This window comes from Gymnoscopelus braueri (genome assembly GCF_963280865.1).
Source record: "Gymnoscopelus braueri genome assembly, chromosome: 21".
In the NCBI taxonomy this organism is placed as follows: Eukaryota; Metazoa; Chordata; class Actinopteri; order Myctophiformes; family Myctophidae; genus Gymnoscopelus; species Gymnoscopelus braueri.
In genome coordinates, this window is record NC_137623.1 from 22,743,219 (window position 1) to 22,764,717 (window position 21,499).

Genomic DNA, 21,499 nt, shown 5'->3' on the forward strand with positions numbered 1-21,499 from the left:
AGGGCAGGATTTCATGTTTGACTCTCAGGGCAAATGACCTGACTTTCAACAGTGTATGTAGTGCTGTAGATAGGAGGAGGAGGAGGAAGAGAGAGAGAGAGAGAGAGAGAGAGAGAGAGAGAGAGAGAGAGAGAGAGAGAGAGAGAGAGAGAGAGAGAGAGAGAGAGAGAGAGAGAGAGAGAGAGAGAGAGAGAGAGAGAGAGAGAGAGAGAGAGAGAGAGAGAGAGGAGAGAGAGAGAGAGAGAAAGAGAGAGAGAGAGAGAGAGAGAGAGAGAGAGAGAGAGGATTAATACAAATCTGAGTGTGCGTTCACACACAAATGACGGCCTGACTTAACAAGCAGCAGGGTTGGTCAAGTCTGGTGCCTTTTAGCATACGAAAAATGCTGCACGTGACACAACAAGTCAAACCCTGCTCTTTTTCCCCAGGGGTGCATTCCCCCATTCATGGAGTGAGATCAAAGAGGAAGGAGAGAGAAGAGGAAAGATAACATCTGTAACCTTTAGATCCGACACCAGATTACCGCGAGTCAGTTGAGGTCAGCTTGTTCCAGCCCTGCAATCTAAAGAACCATCAACTTTGACAAACGGTTAAAAGGCAGTGTCTGTTGACCCAGTTGGCCATATTCACACGGTGTTCTTGCAGCACCTATTATCATAGTACCAGGATGCCAGGAAGCCTATAACATCAGTAGCATGACGTCATATTGATGATTTCAGGGTCTCATAAATATACAGTATACTGTGTCATCTGTTGACACAGTAGCCATATTCACACGGTGGCCATTTTGTTCTTGCAGCACCTATCATAGTACCAGGATTCATACCAGGATTCAGGGGGTTCAGCCCCCTGAGTATGACGTAAGAACGAAATGGCCACCTGAATGTGAATCGGACTATACATTGCACGAAACTCTGCGTGCGTGTGTGTGTGAACGTATCTGTCCTTTGCGTATCTTGAGAACTCCCCAACCCCAACTCTGCGGGTTCCTGGCGTGAAGTCGGTTGGATAGGTGGTTGTCCAGAACCACAGATCTGACCACTATGCCCGATTGCCCATACATAGGCATATACGGCGATCCGGCTGTCTAGAACAGTGGTTCTCAACCTGAGGGGTCGGGACCCCCAGGGGGGTCCCCACATGATTTATGGGGGGTCCTCAGATGACAGTGAAGTGACAATTTAAGACCTTTTTAATACCTTAAAAAAAAAAAAGACAGAAAAGAAAAAGTAATCAACAAACTGGTCAAACATGGGCCAAATTGTCAAATGATATAAGAAAGAGGCAAATATTGTGAAAATAGCCGATCTACAAGCTCACAACGCCTCGCAATCTATCTGTGGAACCGAGTCTAACTAAATTGAATGCCTCAACTCCTACAATTCCAAGTGCTTGTCAGGGTGGGGGGTCCCCAGTTCAAATATGATTATTTTGGGGGGTCACGGCCTGAAAAGGTTGAGAACCACTGGTCTGGAACCGCCGTTCCGACATATTCTGAGGACATCAGGGATCTCCATAAATGGGCATAAAAGGGACACAGGCAGACAGACACAGACAGATACCGAGATCTCCATATATCAGCATAAAAATGGACAGACAGACAGACAAACTGGTACAACGGGGACTCTGACAAAGGGTACAACAGGTATTGCATAACAGGGTGGGGCATGCATCGTTCGACTAGCATCGTTCCCGAGTAGTCTAACCATAAATGCTGTAAAAATCCCAGCGCGTGTGTGTGTGTGTGTGTGTGTGTGTGTGTGTGTGTGTGTGTGTGTGTGTGTGTGTGTGTGTGTGTGTGTGTGTGTGTGTGTGTGTGTGTGTGTGTGTGTGTGTGTGTGTGTGTGTGTGTGTGTGTGTGTGTGTGTGTGTGTGTGCGCGCGTGTGCGTGTATCTGTCCTTTGCATATCTCGAGGACCGTCTGTCCGACCGATCGGCCTTAACCCATTCAAACTGGGAACGTGTCATTTTTAGATTTCTTTGGGCTATTCAAAAATAGCAGATATACAAGCTCATAGCGCGGCACTCAGTGCCACGCTATGAGCTTGTAAATCTGCTATTTTTGGGGGGGAAATCTTGGAAATGTTGTGCAAATCTTGATAATGCTAATGTCTTCTAAATTCTAACAGTTTTTTGAAAAAACGTATGTTGCTATAATATCAGTGGTTCTCATGTATTTGGCCGTGGACTCCCTCTCAAAATATTTTGTACCAGGGACCCCCCAGAAGTTGAAGCAGAGAAAAATGTTCACTTAAAAAAAAATATATATATATTCAAAGATTTGCACACATTTTCAAGATTTTTCAAAAATAGCAGATCTACAAGTTCATAGTGCGGCACTCGGTGCCGCACTATGAGCTTGTATATCTGCTATTTTTGATTAGCCCAAAGAAATCTTAAAATGTCACGGATGCGTTCCCGTTCTTAAAGGGTTAAACTCTGCGTGCATATAGCCAAGGACCTGAGGGAGTGCTGTGCTATAAATCCACAAATCCCCATATATACTGTATGGAGATCCTTGCTGTCATCTACATGGAGATCCCTGGAATCATCAATATGACGTCATGCTACTGATGTTATAGGCTGGCCTCCTGCTACTATGATAATAGGTGCTGCAATAAGTACCCCGACAATGGGTACAACAGGTATTGCATAACTGAAGGAACATGCGTTCTAATGACGGGCATCTGCACTCGTCTATATTTCAATATCTATATGTGTGTGTAACTTTCCTTCACGTATCTCAAGAACCGTTCGACCGTTTAACTTCAAACCCGCTGTATGTATTGCAGATAGGACCGATCTGCATTACATAGGGCAGTGCCTGGTGTGAAGTCGGTCGGATCAGCAGTTCTTAAAAAATATCTAGATAAATCTACAAATCCTCATATAACCGAAGGGGCATGCGTTCCCACGGGCATCGTCATAGTGCTGACGTCATACACTGGCCACCAATCCCATTAAAATACTGCACTAAGTACTCTGACAAGGGGTACAACTGGCATTGCATATCCGAGGGGGAATGCGTTCTGACGAGCATCGCACTAGTATGATCAATGAAGGGTCATGAGCAATTACATAACGAGACAAGAAATCTCACAAAGTGACTTCATGATACTGCAGCTGCTCTATATGTTTCAAAATTCAAAAGAATCAGTATTTGTTGACATTAATAATGAAATATTATGACCAGCAATGCAGCAATTATGTGCATGCTGTTACAAATTAGACATACGGTTATACAATTCTTACAGGATTCTTGCATTATTATTAATTAAGCCCACAGGGTATGCCTGGTTCTTTCTAGATCTTTGGATGTCTTTCTGCTCATTGCACAGTGCGTTGCATAAACCACAACAGGTCTGCAAAGATGTTAATATTCTCCAAAGCTCAAGAGTGCCATCTAGCTTTCTGAGACCAGAATAGCAACACCAAAACAAACATTATTTTTTACATTTTGCACATACAGTAGAGTAGAGTAGAGTAGAGTATAGCAACTGAATGGAAATAAACAAAGACACACGCATGCATGCACGCACGCACACGCACACGCACACGCACACACACACACACACACCCCTTTGTTTATTCTCAATCAGTTGCTATACTCTACTCCAAATGGCCAAAGTAACAATGCTGTTGATGCACAATCAACACTGCAGCAAAATCAGAGTAACCATTGTACGCGTCTGTCTGTGTCCCTTTTGTGCCCATATATGGAGATGTCTGTTTCTGTCTGTCTACCTTTTTTTATCTATTTCGTTTATCTAATTGCTTACTGATTATCTAATTAAACGCATGCCCCCTCGGATGTGCAATACCCGTTGTCAGAGTACTTAGCGCAGTACCCATTTTAATGGTATTGGTGGCCAGTTTATGACGTCAGTACTATGACGATGCCCGTGGGAATGCATGCCCCTTTGGTTATATGAGGATTTGTTGATGTATAGATATTTTTTAAGAAATGCTGATCCGACTGACTCACACCAGGCACTGCTCTCCATCAATCCTCTGCAATACATACAGCGAGTTTGAAGTTGAACGGTTCTTGAGTTAACATAATTTCATAATGTGTATAGTGTGTACAGAAACCAAAGGGGGAGCCATGTCACATGCCATCTGGCTTTTTATTTAACACTATGTGCATTTACATCAACAGGCAGCATTGTTACTTTGACATAACTTGTTTATCGTGGGTCATTATTCTGTTTGAGTGCAAAGAAAAAATACTCACCCTATAATCCCACACGACAATACAGTCCCCAAAAGCGCAAATGTCAGCACAGATCCCAGATTGTCAATGAATCTCCTCTGGAACAGCAGTTACGTTAAGAGAAAAACAGTGATGAGTGATGTAACCAGGATACAAAAAACTAAAACTAAATATAGCTGCTAGCAGCAATACGGGTGCCAAGCAATGCAATATGCGCAATAAGCCATAGAAACATAATAGACTGAACAATTCTATGCAATTAACAAATGAGCATTGGAAACAGCTGAACAGAGTTCTGAGGAATTGTGGATATTAAAATACATGTCTTTATTATGTTCTTTATAATGGCAGATTTCAAACTCTTGTTAGAATTTCAGGTATCAAGACAAAAGTTTGCCAATTTCTCCGTTTCATCTACACACAACAGAAACAACTATAGTATTCTAATTAGGCTACAGCTTTTCAGCACTGGAGCATTGTGAGCAGCGGTCTCACCTGATTAAGGGTGTATGCACCGTGGAAGATGATGGGTGGCAGGAACAGATTGAATAGCACCTCTGGGTCAAAGGTACCCTGTAAAAAGAGGTATTGTGCTGATGACTGACAGCGTAGCTCCTACAGTGAAATGTGACAGACATCACTTCACAAGTCACTCAATAGTTCAGTGCAGAGAGCTAACATTCACTTTATTTTCTTTCACAATATTCAATTATTTCTTTTGTACAATGCTAACTCTCCGTCCTTCTACCTAGAAGTATTCTCAGGTTTTAAATACAATAAATAGACATCACTGAGGCCAGTCACATTGAATAGTCTGAACTAAAACTCTAATGCGTAGACCAGTGTTTCTCAAACAGTGTGCCATCATGAGACATGTCCTGGTGGGGCGTCAACAAAGTGGACAAAGCACTGTTTATGTATGACCATTTGGAAGGGGGTCAAGTGAAGTGCAGGAAGATCCCTAAATAATTCATGTTCCCATTCCTATGTCATGTTACAAGAGCAATTCTTTGACGGTTATAAATAATGGACAAAATACAACAAAATACAACGGTGTAACTAAACTAATGCTATGCCTAATTCACACCATCTGTTTTGTGAAAGGGTGCGTGACCATATGCTTCACAGAGTGCTTAAAAGGCTGGTGGTGCGCCAGACCCCTGGGATGTCACTCCTTGACCTGCGGAGACAGGCCTTTTGCTGGTTTGAGGAGAGGCGGCCTCAAAGGGACAGGTACAACCGCTCAACACGAAAGTCTCATGAAACGCAGGTAATTGTAACTAGTGAGTGGGCTACCAATTACCATTATAAGCGATCTGAGATTTCAGAAATAAAAGACATGGTAATGAAGCAGCAGGCACATTTGGTTGTCAAAAATCGAGAAACGCAGAGTGTGTACACAAGCAGGGTGCAGAGGCCTTGGCAGGTACATCTCCAGATGGGAAGTCAATTTGTTTTCAGTGTAATCAGTCAGAACAAACAGTATAGCCAGCGATTGTGAGACAAGACAAATAGCCAAGACAGCCAGGCTACACTAGACTGACACTGTGCCCACAACTATAAGGAGAGGCTCAGTTGCTCTGACTCCCAAGAGGGCACCACCCCCACCAGGGGCAAGAAGCTCCTGCTGCTGCCGAGCCAGATGGAACAACTCCAGGAGGAGATGTACAGTCTGGAGAAATGCAGGGATGACCTGTGGGTACGAGCTACGAGGTGACACAGCACCGAGGAGCTCACCAGCCTCGTCCAGGAAGCCCAAACCTTCAAAGATGAGGATTGTCGGACCAGGTGAGCCGGCTGGGGGCCCTGGTGTAGACTTACATGGAGAAGTTGGAAGAGGTGAGAAAGAGATGCTGTGTGTCCAGGAGGTGACCTAAACATAAAGGCCGACAAAAGCAGAAGCAGACCTGCAAGCCCATGTGGAAGAGCGCCAGAAGGCTCTGAGGGAGCAGGGCAGCAGGACAGAGGATGCCATCTCATTCTTATTGAAGAAAATGCTGGAGGAGCACTTGGAGAAGCGTCATGAGACCCATTCCGTCTTCCAGAGGAGGAGAGAGGTAATACGACTACTACCTCAAAGAAGATGGCACAAAAATCCTTAAAGGGGTAGTTCACCCCCAAAATAACTTTTTTTCTATTGATTACTGACCATCTGGAGCCTTGAATTCATAGATATTTTTTTGTTTTTGTCACATTCCTAAGCCAATAATTTGATTATAATAAATGTGTCCCCATTGATTCCGGTAGGAGACACAAATGCATTTGTGTCTCCTACCGGAATCAATGGGGCTAAATTTATTATAATGAAATAATAAAGGAAGGAATGCGACAAAAACAAATAAATATCCATGAATTCAAGGCTCCATGGGGTGAGTAATCAATAGAAAAAAAGTTATTTGGGGGGTGAACTACCCCTTTAATAATAATCTCCCAGGTCAGCGTGGCAAAACTTACAGACTAAAGGGAAATGCAGTGGTGAAATGCAGTAGAAATACTTACACAAATTGTCCTAACCTTGTGTGTGTGTGTGTGTGTGTGTGTGTGTGTGTGTGCTCGCTCACGCGCGTGCGTGCGTGCGTGGGGGGTCCCTTGTGTTAGGATGGTGCACATGTGTCGCCTGTCCAGGACTGTATAAATGTACACTGGAGAGGCTACTGTTGCCGGCGACGTGGACTTTGTTGAGTGCCGTTGCTACATCCGGCCGTTGAGCTGCTTACAGTACACGTATGAGTGACTGACAAGTAAACCCCTCTTGATTCTCTTGAGAGCCACCTGGTTTGTTGAATGAGTGGCTGGTGATTGAACGCTGTTCCTTTATTTTCCGTTTGAGTACATGCCACAAATCAGCTCGCCAGCTACTGCGAGTGAGCATGTATTTATTGTGATAAGCAGTGTGGAGCTAGTTAGCTGATTTGAACATTTATTTTGTGTTTGTTTGTTTGTCCCTGCTCTAGCTTGGTCAGGTAAGTTAAGTTGTGCTTGATTCACCCCTTGAGACGAGAGCCATTTTGCACTTAGTTTGAATGGTTGTGCTTAACTATTTGGTTTTGTAGTGCCCTGTTACATAGCTCTGTGGAGTTACAGTGTGAGCTTTGATGCCAAGTACAGTGTGCCGTGTTTATGTGTGTCATTCACACATAGGCCTATTCCCTTCTCTAAGCCTGCAGCCAACAGGGGTAGAGCACAAGCCAGCCTGGGAGTTGCCAGTAGTCTGTGGATATGTGCATTGTTGTGTATATACTGTAATTGCATAGGAAGCATTTTTAAAATTAGTACAAATAAAATAAATCTAACAGTCTTTTATTTCAATTGCTTTATTTTGTATCAATAAAAAGGACCTACTCTTCTATTTTACTCAGTACTACCATCTTTTAATTATAGCAGGGATACATACAGATTCCATAATTCAGACTTCTACAGACAGTACAGTTTGAAGGAGAGCTTTTTTTTTTTTTTTACAATAATAATAATCAGGCATGCAAACAGCCCCGGGGTGAAAAGGGTGACAACATGTTTTTTTTTCGGGTCAGGTGTCACACTATTGCCCTATTTGGATTCAAAACGGCTAGTGGAAGCTGAAAACCTACAAGTTTGCATGTCTGAATAATGCAGAAACAGAAATATTTGTTTGCATTTGCTTTTTTTCTCCCCCATATATTTTCATAATAAAAAAGTGCGTATCGTATCGAAATCGTATCGAAGTTGTGTGCCCAATATCGTATCGTATCGTTTGGTGAAATTCGGCACACCCCTACTCATTGGCCTCTGCAGTTCATTGGAGCGACCTGTATCGCAATACGAGGCTCTGGCGGCCGCCATAGAGGGCAAACTGCCACTCAAAGTGGCTACTGGCCCCCACCTGCCTCTGATTGCCCTAGTACCGAATGTCCCCTTCTGTGACGCACGCGGAAGTTTCCAGCTTGCCCTGCGGAAGTGGAAGCGCGCCCGAGATACAGACGCCTCAGAGCCGGAGGAGGCGTCTACCTTTATGTGTCTATGGTGACAGCAAACACAATTGAGCATGTTTGTGGGAGGGAAGCCAGGCAAAGGGGCGATTTCTGTCGCTGCAGTGGAGACTCCTACAGGTTGGTCTGGGCGCCTGCCGCCTGGTAAGTGGAGAGCTGAATGGAGAAGAATAGCGCGTTCCTACGCACACGTTATGTCCTCTTAAGTGAAACTCCACACAGTCGGGTGAAAAGAAGCGTACTGGTAGCATCACTGTGACACATGCTCGCCTACATCCTCTCGAACGAACCAACGAGAAGTGGTCAGCAGCGACAAGGGACTACAGATTAAGGGGAAATAAGGGGAATTAGCATAATGACTAAATTGGGAGGAAGCAGAAAAAATAAAAAAGATTTGCAAAAAAAAAAGAAAAAAAGAATGGGGCAAAATGAGTACCCTTTTGTACGTGCTCAGATAACATATGTTTCTACATAAAAGATCCAAGCTGCCTTGCTCCACAACCTACAGGGTGTGCTCAGTACATTAAAAAGTAACCAGTGCTCTATGCATTTTTTAATATACTGTACCTGTACTGCAACCATTCTCTCATCCCTTTCCAGCTAAAACAATGATGCAAAAAAAATGAAAGAATCTGCCATTCATGTCTTTTATCCTTATTACTTTACATATCTGTGTCTTAAACATCACAGAGTGAAGATCACCAATTACAAATCAAGATATTAAGTAGTTTCATGTTTTTTTCAGAAGATTTCATTTTTTCTTTCTTCTGTCTAACCAATTACCTCTTAGAATGTCTCATTACACTGAGAAAATGTGGTTTCAGCGCAACGGCAAGGACATGCTCATGCCTGCAAGCAGTGTTCTCACTGAGGAACATATTCGGGATATTTGGAATCAAATCAGTCCTGGTTTGACAGAAAAGTATGTTATCGGAAGGACGCCTCATATTTAAGTGAAGGTTTAATCTGTGTGAATGCATATGTAATTTATTTTTAAATATTTCAGATAATTATAATACACATTTATAATGCTCACGACTCCCATATTGGAGACCAATTATGCTTACTCTTTAATTCGACCTCGAAACGGCTGCCAGAGCTTACAGTAAATCTCTTGTATCATGCTGTGCCTTCACCAGACTCATTACAAATTGCTTTTTTGTGCAGCTGCAATTACCCACCCAGAACAATAATATATATATATTTTTTCCATTACTGCAGGACAAATGAAAAACTGGATAACAGAGACTAATAGGGATGCAGTAATTGCTAAATTATGCATATTGCAGTGGTTTCATTCTAAGGGCAACCTGCACCATAGCGTCCAGGGTTGAGGTGTGTTGTATACACTAATTGCCTCTTCAACCGTGCGGCACTAAATTTAATCAGACCACAAACTTTAATGCCTTAATCCCTGGTGACACATAATGGACTCTGTAATGCAATGAAATCCTTATCTCTGGCTGCTGGGGCCCCATATGCATCAGACGTAATGGCGTGAAGGCCACACAAAAATACTCTGACCAGTGTAATGGCCTTGGTGGTAGCCTCTGTTGGTTTGCTAATGAGACCCTAATGTTCAAAGGGGCCAAAGAGTGCCAGCCATTAGTGAAGAGTTACGTGCTGGCCCAGAGGATGTTCAATATTCTCACTCCCTCTCTCTTTCTCACTCCGATATTAAATTATCGGTCTCATATTAAAACAAATGTACTTGTTTGATAGCTTCTTAAGTTCCATGCCCACCATATATTAGACTCTCTGGCTCATTGGTTCAATATTTTCAACATTTTAAACTCATCATGCATCCTCATTGAAATACTGAATGAAAGCACGCCAACATAAAGTACTTTCTTTCCACAAGACTAATGATCCTATCGACTTGGCTTCAAGGTTGAGGCTTTTTTTGTTGAATATTAGTATAAGTCATCAATTACCAGAGAAGGATATTTTCAATTAATAATTTCATTTCAGGTGCTGTCTGGTCATAGCACCATTTCTACGGAATAATTAGTAATAAAAGATGCTGTCAATATGTTTAATAATTAACAGATTTACACTGCCTAATACATTGATGTTTTTGGCCAATATTATTCAGAATCATAAATGGATTGGATTAATTTTTTTACAACACCTCAGTACTCAATTCTGTGTTTAGTCTCAAAATTATTCTTAGCATCTCCCTAGCTAGTTGTACTGTGGACTAAGGACATAGTCCTGCATAGCCAGACAACTATTCCACAATCTCTTTGAAAATTGTCTACAGTCTGGCTCAAGAGACTAAAAAGGACATAATATATTTGTATGATATATTATATTATCCAATATATAATAAATCATCATAGATACTCTTCACAGACATAATTTGTGCCAGTGTTTAAGTTGACTGGCTATTAATCTGAGGAGAATGCGATCCTGAGTGTTTATCTATCAAACCATTCTGCACTAATTACCCACCTACAATCCCTCCTACGGCGCAGAACAATAATGCGCCAAATTCACTTCCACTTCTAATGGGAAATTCTACAAATAAACACATACTGTAGCTAGGAAAGTATAGCCTCACACGACCCCACCAACTGGAACAAACTTCAGGAAACAATCTGTTAGTTCCTTTTTGACAGCAGTGACTGTCACCCACAATGTTCCCTTGTTTGTTTCTAAGAATGGTGCTATAATCTAGCTTTTGTTTGTTTTTGCTATACCGTTATACTGTTGTTGATGGCCTATTTTGACGTTTCAGTCAATGTTTAATTTTCTGTTTACTGTACATCCACTTCTACACAGGGCACACATGGGAGCCTCTCTAGTTTCTATCTGTTCTTACCATAATAAACATCAGACTATGGAAAAAAAATAAGAAGAAGGAAAACCTAACAATGAGATTAATTAGAGAAGACTTGCAATATAAACAACATGCAAACAGAGGAAAGAGGGGCATGGAATAATATAGCACAATAACAAGCAAAAACATACACTTCAGAGATGTTTGTTACGCTCAGAAGCAGTGTCTGCAGTGCAGTGCCTGCCTTCTATGTATTAGCCTATGTTACCGTACAACCTTTTTCTCTCTCTCTTTTTTCTCTTTACCACAAGGAGGAAGCACACGAGATTTCACATTGCTGTGCAGGTGAAATGAAAATGCCAGTGTTAATACAGTACCTAACACAACTTAAAGACCTTTCTGTTCACCACTGTCATTGTCGAGTTATTTTTCGTTTTCTCTTTTCTTTTCTCTTCTGCACTGTAACTGTATATATTAACTTTTACTTATTTTGTTTTATGCATCCTAATGTCACTTTTATAATTGTATAAAAGTGTTTCCTTTGCTTGATTGTTGGAATGTGCCATAAAAATAATATTGCCTTGACAATTGCCTTACCTTGGGAAGGGTTGAGACCAGAGGGCCTCCTGGGGTCTTGACCATCCCTACATGTCTGAAACTGTGGAGGTGGTTTGAGATGTTGATCACCAGGGTGGGATGTGTTCTGTTCAGACCCACACAGTTGTGTACTTCCCAATTTTCATCCCCCTCAGAGCCAGGGGACAAGCTTTTCACAATCACGCCCAAAAACATACCTGTTGAGATATGCATTTGTAGTAAACAAACAAATAAAATAAAAAACATGCCATTTCAGAACACAAATCATTCAAATACCCTAAGGGCGTGCCCCATGTGAAAGCTGGTGAACTCTACAGGTCTGCTCTCCGTCTGTCTGTATCTACCACTAAGCAGTGGTGTAAAGTAACTAAGTACATTTACTCAAGTACTGTACTTAAGTAAAATTTTTAGGTACTTTTACTTGCTTACTGGAGTATTTGCAATTTGTTATACTTTTACTTCTACTCCACTACATCTCAGAGGCAAATATTGTACTTTTTACTCCACTACAATTATTTGAACACTTTAGTTACTAGTTACTTTGTAGATTTTGATATTACAAAACATTACATTAACCACTTCAGCCCTATTTAAACTTTGGCTATTTGAAAATAGCCAATCTACAAGCTCACAACACGTCATTGTGAGCTTATATCTCTGCTATTTTCAAAAGACTTTTACACATTTTAGATGGGACATAGAATTGGCAACAAAATGTACTTAAAGTACCAAAAGTAGAAAGTAGCCTACTCATTATGCAGAATGTCCCATTTCACAAGTTATCAAATGTATACAAATCTTTTGAAAATAGCAGATTTACAAGCTCACAATGCGTGGCATGGCCACACATTGTGAATAAAATGCAGGAAGCGTTATTGAAGGGCTTCCGTAGCCGTTAGTTAGCCCCATATTATATACTCACCATATAACAGTGCAGCTCCAGTTTCATGGATAAATCTCAATTTAAGTTTCTTTAACAGCCATATACTCAGAAGGGTTATAATTATCAGCCCAATTGCAGTGAGAAAAGCAACAGTGTCTTGTCTGTGTTTCACTGAGGATGACAACATGTTCAACAACCAGAGTTTAACTTTCGGATATAACTTTTTTTTTTCTTTTTACCTGTCATTCATTTCGACAATTGGCAACATCCGCCTCATAGTAGCTCCACGTCGCACTCCTCACCACCAGATGGCGCTGAATACAAGATAATAAAAGCAGAGCGTGCAGATCTCCCGCAGAGGCAGTGGTGGTAAAATAACTAAATGTTTTTACTTGAGTAAAAGTATCAATACTGCAATGTAGAAATACTCTGTTACAAGTAAACGTCCAGAATTCAAAATTGACTTGAGTTAAAGTACAAAAGTATTGGTATCAAAATGTAATTAAAGTACCAAAAGTAGAAAGTACTCATTATGCACAATGTCCCATTTCACATGTTTAAAAAAATGTATAATAATAAATAAATAAAAATGTATAATCGCGACGCATTATGAGCTTGTAGATTGGCTATTTTCAAATGGCCGAAATGTGAAGTGGTTAATGTATGTTTTGTAATAATAATCCATATCATATAACAATTGCAGTGGAGTAAAAGTACAATATTTGACTCCAAAATATTATATTAAGTAAATGTACTTAGTTTCTTTCAACCACTGAAGGGCACATCAATAGGCTAATATTAGGGACAGTTCCCCTGGGATCTCATTTATTACTCTAGAAACAAAAGTCATATTTTCTTAGGTATTAAAGTTTATTTAGGTTGTGGTGCTTCATTTCTATCCATCATATTTCCCTATAGAAGCATATCATGTATGTTTTGTGATAACAATCTAAATCTACAAAGTAACTAGCCTAACTAAAGCTGTCAAATAATTGTAGTGGAGTAAAAAGTACAATATTTGCCTCTGAGATCTGAGATGTAGTGGAGTAAAAGTACTGAAAATGTGTAAATACTGAAGAAAGTAAAAAATACCTCAAAATTGTACTTCAGTAGGCCACAGTACTTGAGTAAATGTACTTGGTTACTTTACCACTGTTGTTAATGATGATAGGTTTAATGGTCCCTCTGAATAATGTCCTTAGTTGTGTTTCTGTGTGTGCTCCTTGCCATGGCTGCTGAAGCATGAGGCCGTTTCCCCCTGAAGGGTGAAACTCGGCCAAAATCGGAAGTGTCCCTGTAAGAATTTTGGACAGATTCCATGATGATCAAAGCGACCGGCTTGCAAAAATAGTAACATCTGCGTAACCAGGGGAATGCAAAGAGAACCGGCAATGAATATTTAATTGGGTTTTGAGCCTAAGGCTAGTCTAATCCTTCCTTGTGCTGTGGAAGAAGATGGCATTAACTTTACAAAAACCCATTAGCCCCTAGAGTATAGCACCAAAACACAGTCCATCCTCATCCTATATCGCTCTGCTATTTTGTTTCCTCTTGCCAACTGTGCAATCAAAATGAACGAAAGACATGCTCGAACTATAATGGCTTTTTCCAATTCGTATTATATTGGAGACGGTCCCGAAAGCTCACTTTATGTAAATGTCAATGAAATAAATTGAAACTTGTCATGGCTGTGCACCTATGCAATTAAACCAATTGGTCCAATTAATTCATTCCAAATTTTAAAGGGCTGCTGCTGCATGCTTCCAGAGAACAACCGCAATTTATCATCTCACACATATTTGTCACCACTGGAAAAACGTAGCCTAGTGAACAAATTAATTTATCAGAGAGTGTAAGTTAGTTAGTTTAATTTTTTTCTGCAGATATGCAATGCAATTGGATTTTCGTTTCAAAGCTAACATCTAACAGCCAGAAAGTACACGAACCCTTTTCCCTGACTCATTTTTAAACGACTGTATTTGGTGTATTATAGGTATATTGAATTCCATTCCAAATTGATTTAATCTCATATGCTTCTAGGGAAACATGATGGATAGAAAAATGAAGTGCAACCTAAATAAACCTAAGAAGTTATTGCTTTTGTTTCTAGAGTAATAAATGCAGTGGTGTAAAGCAACTAAGTACATTTACTCAAGTACTGTAGGCTGTAAAATGTTGAGGATTTTTTTACTTTACTGGAATATTTCCAATTTTCAGTAGGCCTACTTTTACATCTACTCAACTACATCTTAGAGGAAAATATTGTACTTTTACTCCACTACAATTATATGCAAATGTAGTAACTAGTTACTGATTTTGATTTAGATTATTATTACAAAACACTCTAACCATTTCAGCCCTATATATATTTGGTCATTTGAAAATAGCAGATCTACAAGCTCAGAATGAGCCATGATGTAACGCATGAGCTTGTAGATCGGCTATTTTCAAAATATTTTTTATACATTTTGAATGTGAATCCCAGGGATTAAACAGTTCAGTTTTACTGTTGGGGAAGTGTCCCTAATATTAGCCTATCAAAGTACATCATTCAGTGGGACCATTAAACCTATCATCATTAATAACATCTAATGCAAAGTGTTACGCTGGCATAGTGTTTACTGTTTTGAATATGATACATTTCATTTTAATTGGCTTATCACTTAAAAGTTTGTACATTTTCTTTTGCAGGTCATTAGGTTGCATAAATAATGGCAGTAGTACTGTTGTTGTGAGATTGGGATAAAGAACAAACAACAAATGATCTATGACTGGCTTTACGTGCTTGCAGAACGAGCTCCTTCTAGCTATATGGACCAGAGCTACGTGCTTGGAATAGAAAGAAAAGAAGATGCAAAAAGTCAAATGAAAAGGAAAAAAAATGGAAAAAAAATAATAATACAAAGGGTTAGGTTCAGAAAGAAAAAAGTCAAATAGATAAATTAATGAACAAATAAAAAATAATCAAATAAGAAGGGAACCCAGTCAAAGTTTGCACTGGGGGCGGTGTTCCACACGAGACAAAAATACTAGGAAGAATCGCTTAGCAACCGCTATCGTAAACAGGCAGTGGGTGTCGTAAAAGACTCAAGAGCTTGGTGGTGTTGAAAACAGGGTTGCCAGGTCTGCTTATTATAGGCGACTTTGGGCTTGTTTTTCCTTTAAGTCGCTTGTAAATATTGGTAGTTATTGTGATTGTGGGTTGTGTTTTTTTGGGCTTGTTCCTCAAGTGTAGTTGCTTATTTGGGCTTGATTCCAATGTGTTTTTTTGTAATTATTATTTTCATTTTTATTATGGTTGAAACCAGTGGTTCTCAAACATTTTCATGTCAAGGACCTCCAAATGAAATGTATTTATCCTGGAGGACCCCCATTTGAAAATATTTTGTTCCAGGGACCCTCATACAAGATTTGTGTTGTTAGAACCTTATTTAAAAAATATTCCACATTTTGCACTTTAAAATCTTTTTGTTGTTGTTGAAAATAGCAGATCTACAAGCTCACAACGCGTCGCATGATATCGTGTTGTGAGCTTGTAGATCTGCTATTTTCAAATAGCTGCGAAGTGCGAACCAGTCGCTTCTTTTGGGCTTGTTTTCATAGACATGGTTGCTTGTTCCTTTCGGAAAACCTGGCAACACTGGTTGAAAATGAGTGGAAACAGAACCCATTGTGGTGAAGAAGAGGAGTGAGCTTTATGGTTAGAGAGAGGAGAAGAAAGAAAGGAAAGGAAAGGGGGAATCCGTGTCTTACCAACCACAGCGACGACTTGTATGGACAAATATGGATATTAATGCACAATACAGGCGAAAGTGTGCGTTGTGAAAAAGGACCGAGGCGCCCAGCAGTGGGAAAAGATCCCCCGGTATACGAAGAGTTAAGAGCCCGACATCACAACAGTTTATTTCAGCAGCTAGCTGGGCTAGCTGGCTAGAGATAACAGCAGTTGTTGTCTTCATCGAGCTCTTCATCGTGCGTTCAATAATCTATACGAGAGTCTCTCTGGTGACTCCGTGGTGTTCCCCATTGAACATTTACCGCAAGTAACGCAACTTCGAAGAAAGATGTCCACTGAGCGATAAGACGTTTCAACCCCCCCACCAGCACGGACTTTAAAGAGTGAGAAAAGTCATACAGGTTTGTTGCTTGACAGTTCGTTGTATACGGATATTTCTTTTAAGTGTCTTTGAAACTTAGCACGTTTGGGAGGGATGTCAACATTTGCTTGTTGGATCTCTGAACTAGTCGGCACTGATAATGCCCATATTTCCAAGTCTCTCTCTCCTCCGTGAGTCCGTGGTAAATTGGTTATATGTGGGATTATTACTCCTCTATGCACGTTGTGCCACACCACTCTGTACAGAAGGAACTGAATATCAACAGTACAATCACACACTTAAGATCACATAGTCACAAATGCCTCGGGGCTATACATTTAATGCGCAGGATGTTTCAGCCTTTCTTTTGTGTGTGTTTATATATATATTTAAAAAAACGTTTTGTTCTAAAGGAGTATTGCTTATCTTTCCAGATAAATAGACTAGTTGGATCCATCACATTCTGTTTCTTTCAGCAGGCAATGTGAATGTCAGGTTATTTTTTTACAAGCTTGCTCATAAGAAGCATAAGGTAAATTATTACTTTTTGCAGGCAGGCTATATCATATAGGCTATAATAATGTCTAACTGATTAGAACAATTTCGCTGCCTCTTAACCTTTTTTATTTTATTTCACATTTTAATTCCACATCTTTGAATGCAACCTGTAACACCGGTGTTTGTTTGTGTTATGGAGGTCTCAGTCTTGTGAGTCAGGACTCATCTCACATCTGTGGCCAACTGAAAGCCTGTTTACAAAACAAATGTCTTTGCAACAAATGTGTTTGCTTGCTGCGCACTGTAGTTTTGAATAGCTTAACTCTAAAACATATACTGTATAGCTTATTAGGTTTCCACTTGGCCAATATGAATCTGATATATGATGAACTTTGCATCAATCCTCAAATGTGTCTCCTATTGTTGGTTCAAGATCACTCTAAAAGTGTCTTGTGCCTGCTGACAGACCATGAAACCCACCCTGTGTGTGTGTGTGTGTGTGTGTGTGTGTGTGTGTGTGTGTGTGTGTGTGTGTGTGTGTGTGTGTGTGTGTGTGTGTGTGTGTGTGTGTGTGTGTGTGTGTGTGTGTGTATTATTTTATTTAAGTGTCGTGTGTGTGTGTGTATTATTTTATTTAAGTGTCATGCCACCTTGTGGCCCATCCCTCATGGGATTATATGACACCTTTTCAGACAGTTACAATATTCAAAATATATGTGTATGTATATATTATTTCTAGTACATACTTATCAATTTGCAAAGCAGTGATATAACTGAAATGTATATCATGCATTGGTTTGCAAAAGTCCAGGAGGACCAGCTGTTTACTTTCTTGAAGAAGACCACAATAGCCCAACTGTTTGTTTGGCCTAGAAGCAGCCTTGTAGGTCATAATACCCACTAAGAAATTTGCCGTTATGGTCAAATGAATAGAACAGGCAGCTTTATCATCATCAATCTTTTCACAACAGGAGACCAATGGTGAAGCTTTTTCTGCAAGGTTAGCTGGGAAGCAAACTATGAAAATAAACTGATGTGCTTGCTGAGTCTAAAATGGTCTATTTGAATGTTTCTCAGTGCTCTGCAGGGGAGAATATAGAAATGGTAACTTGAAAGCCCCCAGGGGAGCAATACCTTTTGTGCTCACCTCAGAATTCACCAAATCATACTGGGGATAAGGCAACTTGTTTTACAGCTCTGACAAATGGAGCTACGCTAGAGCTGAATTGGAGTTAAACTATAATCATAGTCCGTCTTTCATTGTAAAACATATTTTCCTATTTCTTATAAATGAAGCCGTGTGACAGCTTATTTTTACTACATGACTTCATGTATTATCCATACACCTGTGTATGTGGTGACACTAGCATCTAGCATTAGTTCTAGTCACATAGCCTATGCTTTTATTACATGCCATCAATGTTAAAAGCTGACTAAATGAAATTGGCCACCATTTTGATTAAGCAAAATTTTAAGAGAAGGCCGATGCACACCTCAAAGGTTGGTGACAGGTCCGTAGGACAACCAGTAAGGTCCAAATGTTCAGAAAGGGATCTATGATATCAAATCAAAGGAAAAGGTTCCGGTGCACGCCGCACACTGTCTGGAACTTGCAAAAGGGATTATCTTTATTAATTCGACGTTTCGGTCGTTAGACCTTCAAAAGGACAAACCATTTTCTTTGATTTGATATCGTAGATCCCTTTCTGATTAAGCTAAATTAAAACCTTATCAGCAGCAGAATCCAGAGCAAGTTATCCCAGTTCAAGTGTGTCCCTCCAAACGACTGCAGCAGTTCTGCGAAAAACAGACAGCAGCACACTGATATTGTCATTACATCTGGTTGCATTTGGTGTCGACCAGATATCATATGAATTGAATGATGCTTGTGCAGAGATGCCGCTAATTGGTGCTTATATTCCTAGGACTCAATTTTCCATTAGGTGTGCTTGTGTTTCTTGTCATTTGAAACTATCCATCACTGTCTGCATGTTTGCTGTTCTGAGGCAACTCGGCTGTGGAGTGTGGATGAATGTTTTTGTGATCAAACATTATTGACTGCCTGAGTCAATAACCTTGGCAACAGTAGTCCTTCTTTCCAGCTTGTACATTGCTTGTACATTGCAATTGATGTGGGTTGGTCAGGACACAGGAGGCTGTGTTTCCCATGGTTTTTAGTGGAGCGCTTGACTAGTTTACGTATATGAGATATCTCAAGATAAATACACCTTTTATTGGATATATACATGCATTTATAATCTTAACAAACAAAATAGCCACCAATATACAGACAAATCCAACAATCGAAACTATCCAGTCTTTAAAAAAATGCTTCAATTATGTTTATCTCTGTGAGGTTGGCAGGTGTCTTTGAGATTGACAGCCGTGGCGGGTCTCGGTAGCCCTGTGGACATCTTCCAGGCAAAACGTTCGGCGCATGGGCAATTCTGAAGCTTCTATTTTTGTAAATATATACATTCCAATCAAATGATTGCATGTTATGTAATGTTGAGCTTAATTTATGGCCCTTCCGCGCAATGTTGTTGCTTGACAAGTAACAGATCTACAAAGTACAGTATCAACGTGCTGCATCGTCACGTGATGACTGCTTGTAGATCTGTTCTGTTTGGAACATAATGCAGTCTACTAGGGAGCGAAGTTGCAGGACTCTCTTCCCCCCCCCCCCACACTTCTGCAAACACTAATCTTATCAGCATTGCTTTGCTTCGTTGTTGACATCTACCCAGTGCTTGTTGTTAACATGATCCGCTAAGCACAAAGTTAATTGACCTGAATATAAAGTGTCCCTATGCCATAGCACAAATAGACTGAGCTCTCTCCTCTCCGTTGTGCTTTTCTCATGTGTGTATATTGATTTGTATATCCAAGTGTCCATAGCGCAAAATGATATATATTTAGTTGATCAAGACGTAAGACTCTTATTGTAAAAGTGGCGGTCGGAGCTCCACTGCTGAATTAATATAGGGGGAAACACTATTGGTTGGTACCGATTATTCCCAGTGGCCAAACGGGTACAAGAAGTAATCAGCTGGCAGAGCAGAAAGTCAAAGCGAAAGTCAAGAGTGATGTGTGTGTTGTCAAAGCTAAAGAGGATGCATGCTGCATGCCTGCTCAAAGAGAATGCAGGCATACTCTAGTACATCCGTACTCGTTTACGACACTTCTTCTATTTATCATCCCTGTCTCGTTATTGAGCCAATGTATATGGGCAAAGTAGGCCTATAGACAATCATTTTATTTTGCAGACTATTCTGCTAGTCGCTTTCTTTAAAGTATGTTGTATTTTTAACAGGAAGTTTCGAGTTTGATGATTACGACCATCATTTTTCACATTAATGCTCGTCATCATCACGTTTTGCATCTTACTATCTTTTCATGCCAGACAATGGTTCCTCTAAGCAAGTACTTTCTTTTATTACAAGTGGCAACCCAAAAGACATGTAGGCTACGTGGCTTTATATATTTGACTTGTGGGCTGCTTCTCATGCTGATTGGTGTATTGATTTGGAGTGCAACTTGTTTATCTCCTGGACACATTCACCTTGTAATCATCATTCAACAGAAGAACAATGACAAATGGTGCTTGACGTCATTTGCTTATTGCTATAGGCTACTGTATTTGCCTATTCATTGTGTTATTTAAATAATAATACGAGGCCTTCATAAGCTGCTCAATAATTTGCATATATGTTTAAAGGTTTATGGTTGGCTGGCTGCAGATCTCAAGAATACAGAAATAAAGGGTGTGCGATAATAAACCGTTCAAACAGGTCCCTGGCTGGCTACTGTTTCTGCCCAGCTGGACATTGTATACACTTGTGGAACACCCTGAGTGTCACTCACCCAGAGTAAACGGTAACACGATAACGAAAGCTAATGTTAAATCATTGTCCGGGCGGCTGGCGTAGCCATCTGGGCACCTAGGCTGGTAATCCACTCTGACAGAGTGTCGTGGGTTCGAGTCCCGATCCCGACGACCTTTGCTGCGTGTCACCCCCCCCCCCCCCATCTCTCTCCCCATTTCCTGTCAGTCTACTATATACCTAGAGCCATATGAAATCCATGTTAAAGGAATCGCGGACGGAATCACGGAAATGACCAATAAAAATGGAATTGGAATAAAAAACGGAATATTGCAGAATTTGGAATATAAAAAATGTTCGCGGTAAAATATTTTTTTTTACCGCGAATTTTTACAAATCCATGGGACACCACCATTTTGCATGGCCACATCCTACTTTATAACAATAAAATCCACGTAGAAATCGTCTTAAAAAGACGATAGAAATGATAATAATACATGGGCGTCGCCATTTTGCGCATGCTCAGACCGAATTCTTTTGGGTAACATTTTTGCGTATTCTTTCAGAGACATGTATGGACTGTTATATCTTATTACATTGTGGACATTTATTCATTTCCACTTACCAGACACCTTTTTTA

The 21,499-nt window shown here is 40.3% G+C and overlaps 2 protein-coding genes across 2 annotated transcripts in view; one reads left to right on the forward strand and one right to left on the reverse strand.

Annotated features, from left to right (window-relative positions):
- The window catches only part of LOC308076927 (sodium/hydrogen exchanger 9-like), a 132,001-nt gene extending 119,390 nt beyond the window's left edge, over positions 1-12,611 (reverse strand). The window contains exons 1-4 of the mRNA XM_080417447.1: positions 12,480-12,611; positions 11,558-11,754; positions 4,709-4,786; positions 4,235-4,311 (exon numbers count right to left, since the gene is read on the reverse strand). Coding sequence (XP_080273573.1) covers positions 4,235-4,311; positions 4,709-4,786; positions 11,558-11,752 — 350 coding nt within the window. The 5' untranslated portion in view covers positions 11,753-11,754; positions 12,480-12,611. The remainder of the gene's footprint in view (positions 1-4,234; positions 4,312-4,708; positions 4,787-11,557; positions 11,755-12,479) is intronic.
- A 3,484-nt stretch (positions 12,612-16,095) lies between these two features.
- The window catches only part of dipk2ab (divergent protein kinase domain 2Ab), a 41,028-nt gene continuing 35,624 nt past the window's right edge, over positions 16,096-21,499 (forward strand). Inside the window, exon 1 of the mRNA XM_080417170.1 lies at positions 16,096-16,577. The gene's annotated coding sequence lies outside the window, so the exon portion shown is untranslated. The remainder of the gene's footprint in view (positions 16,578-21,499) is intronic.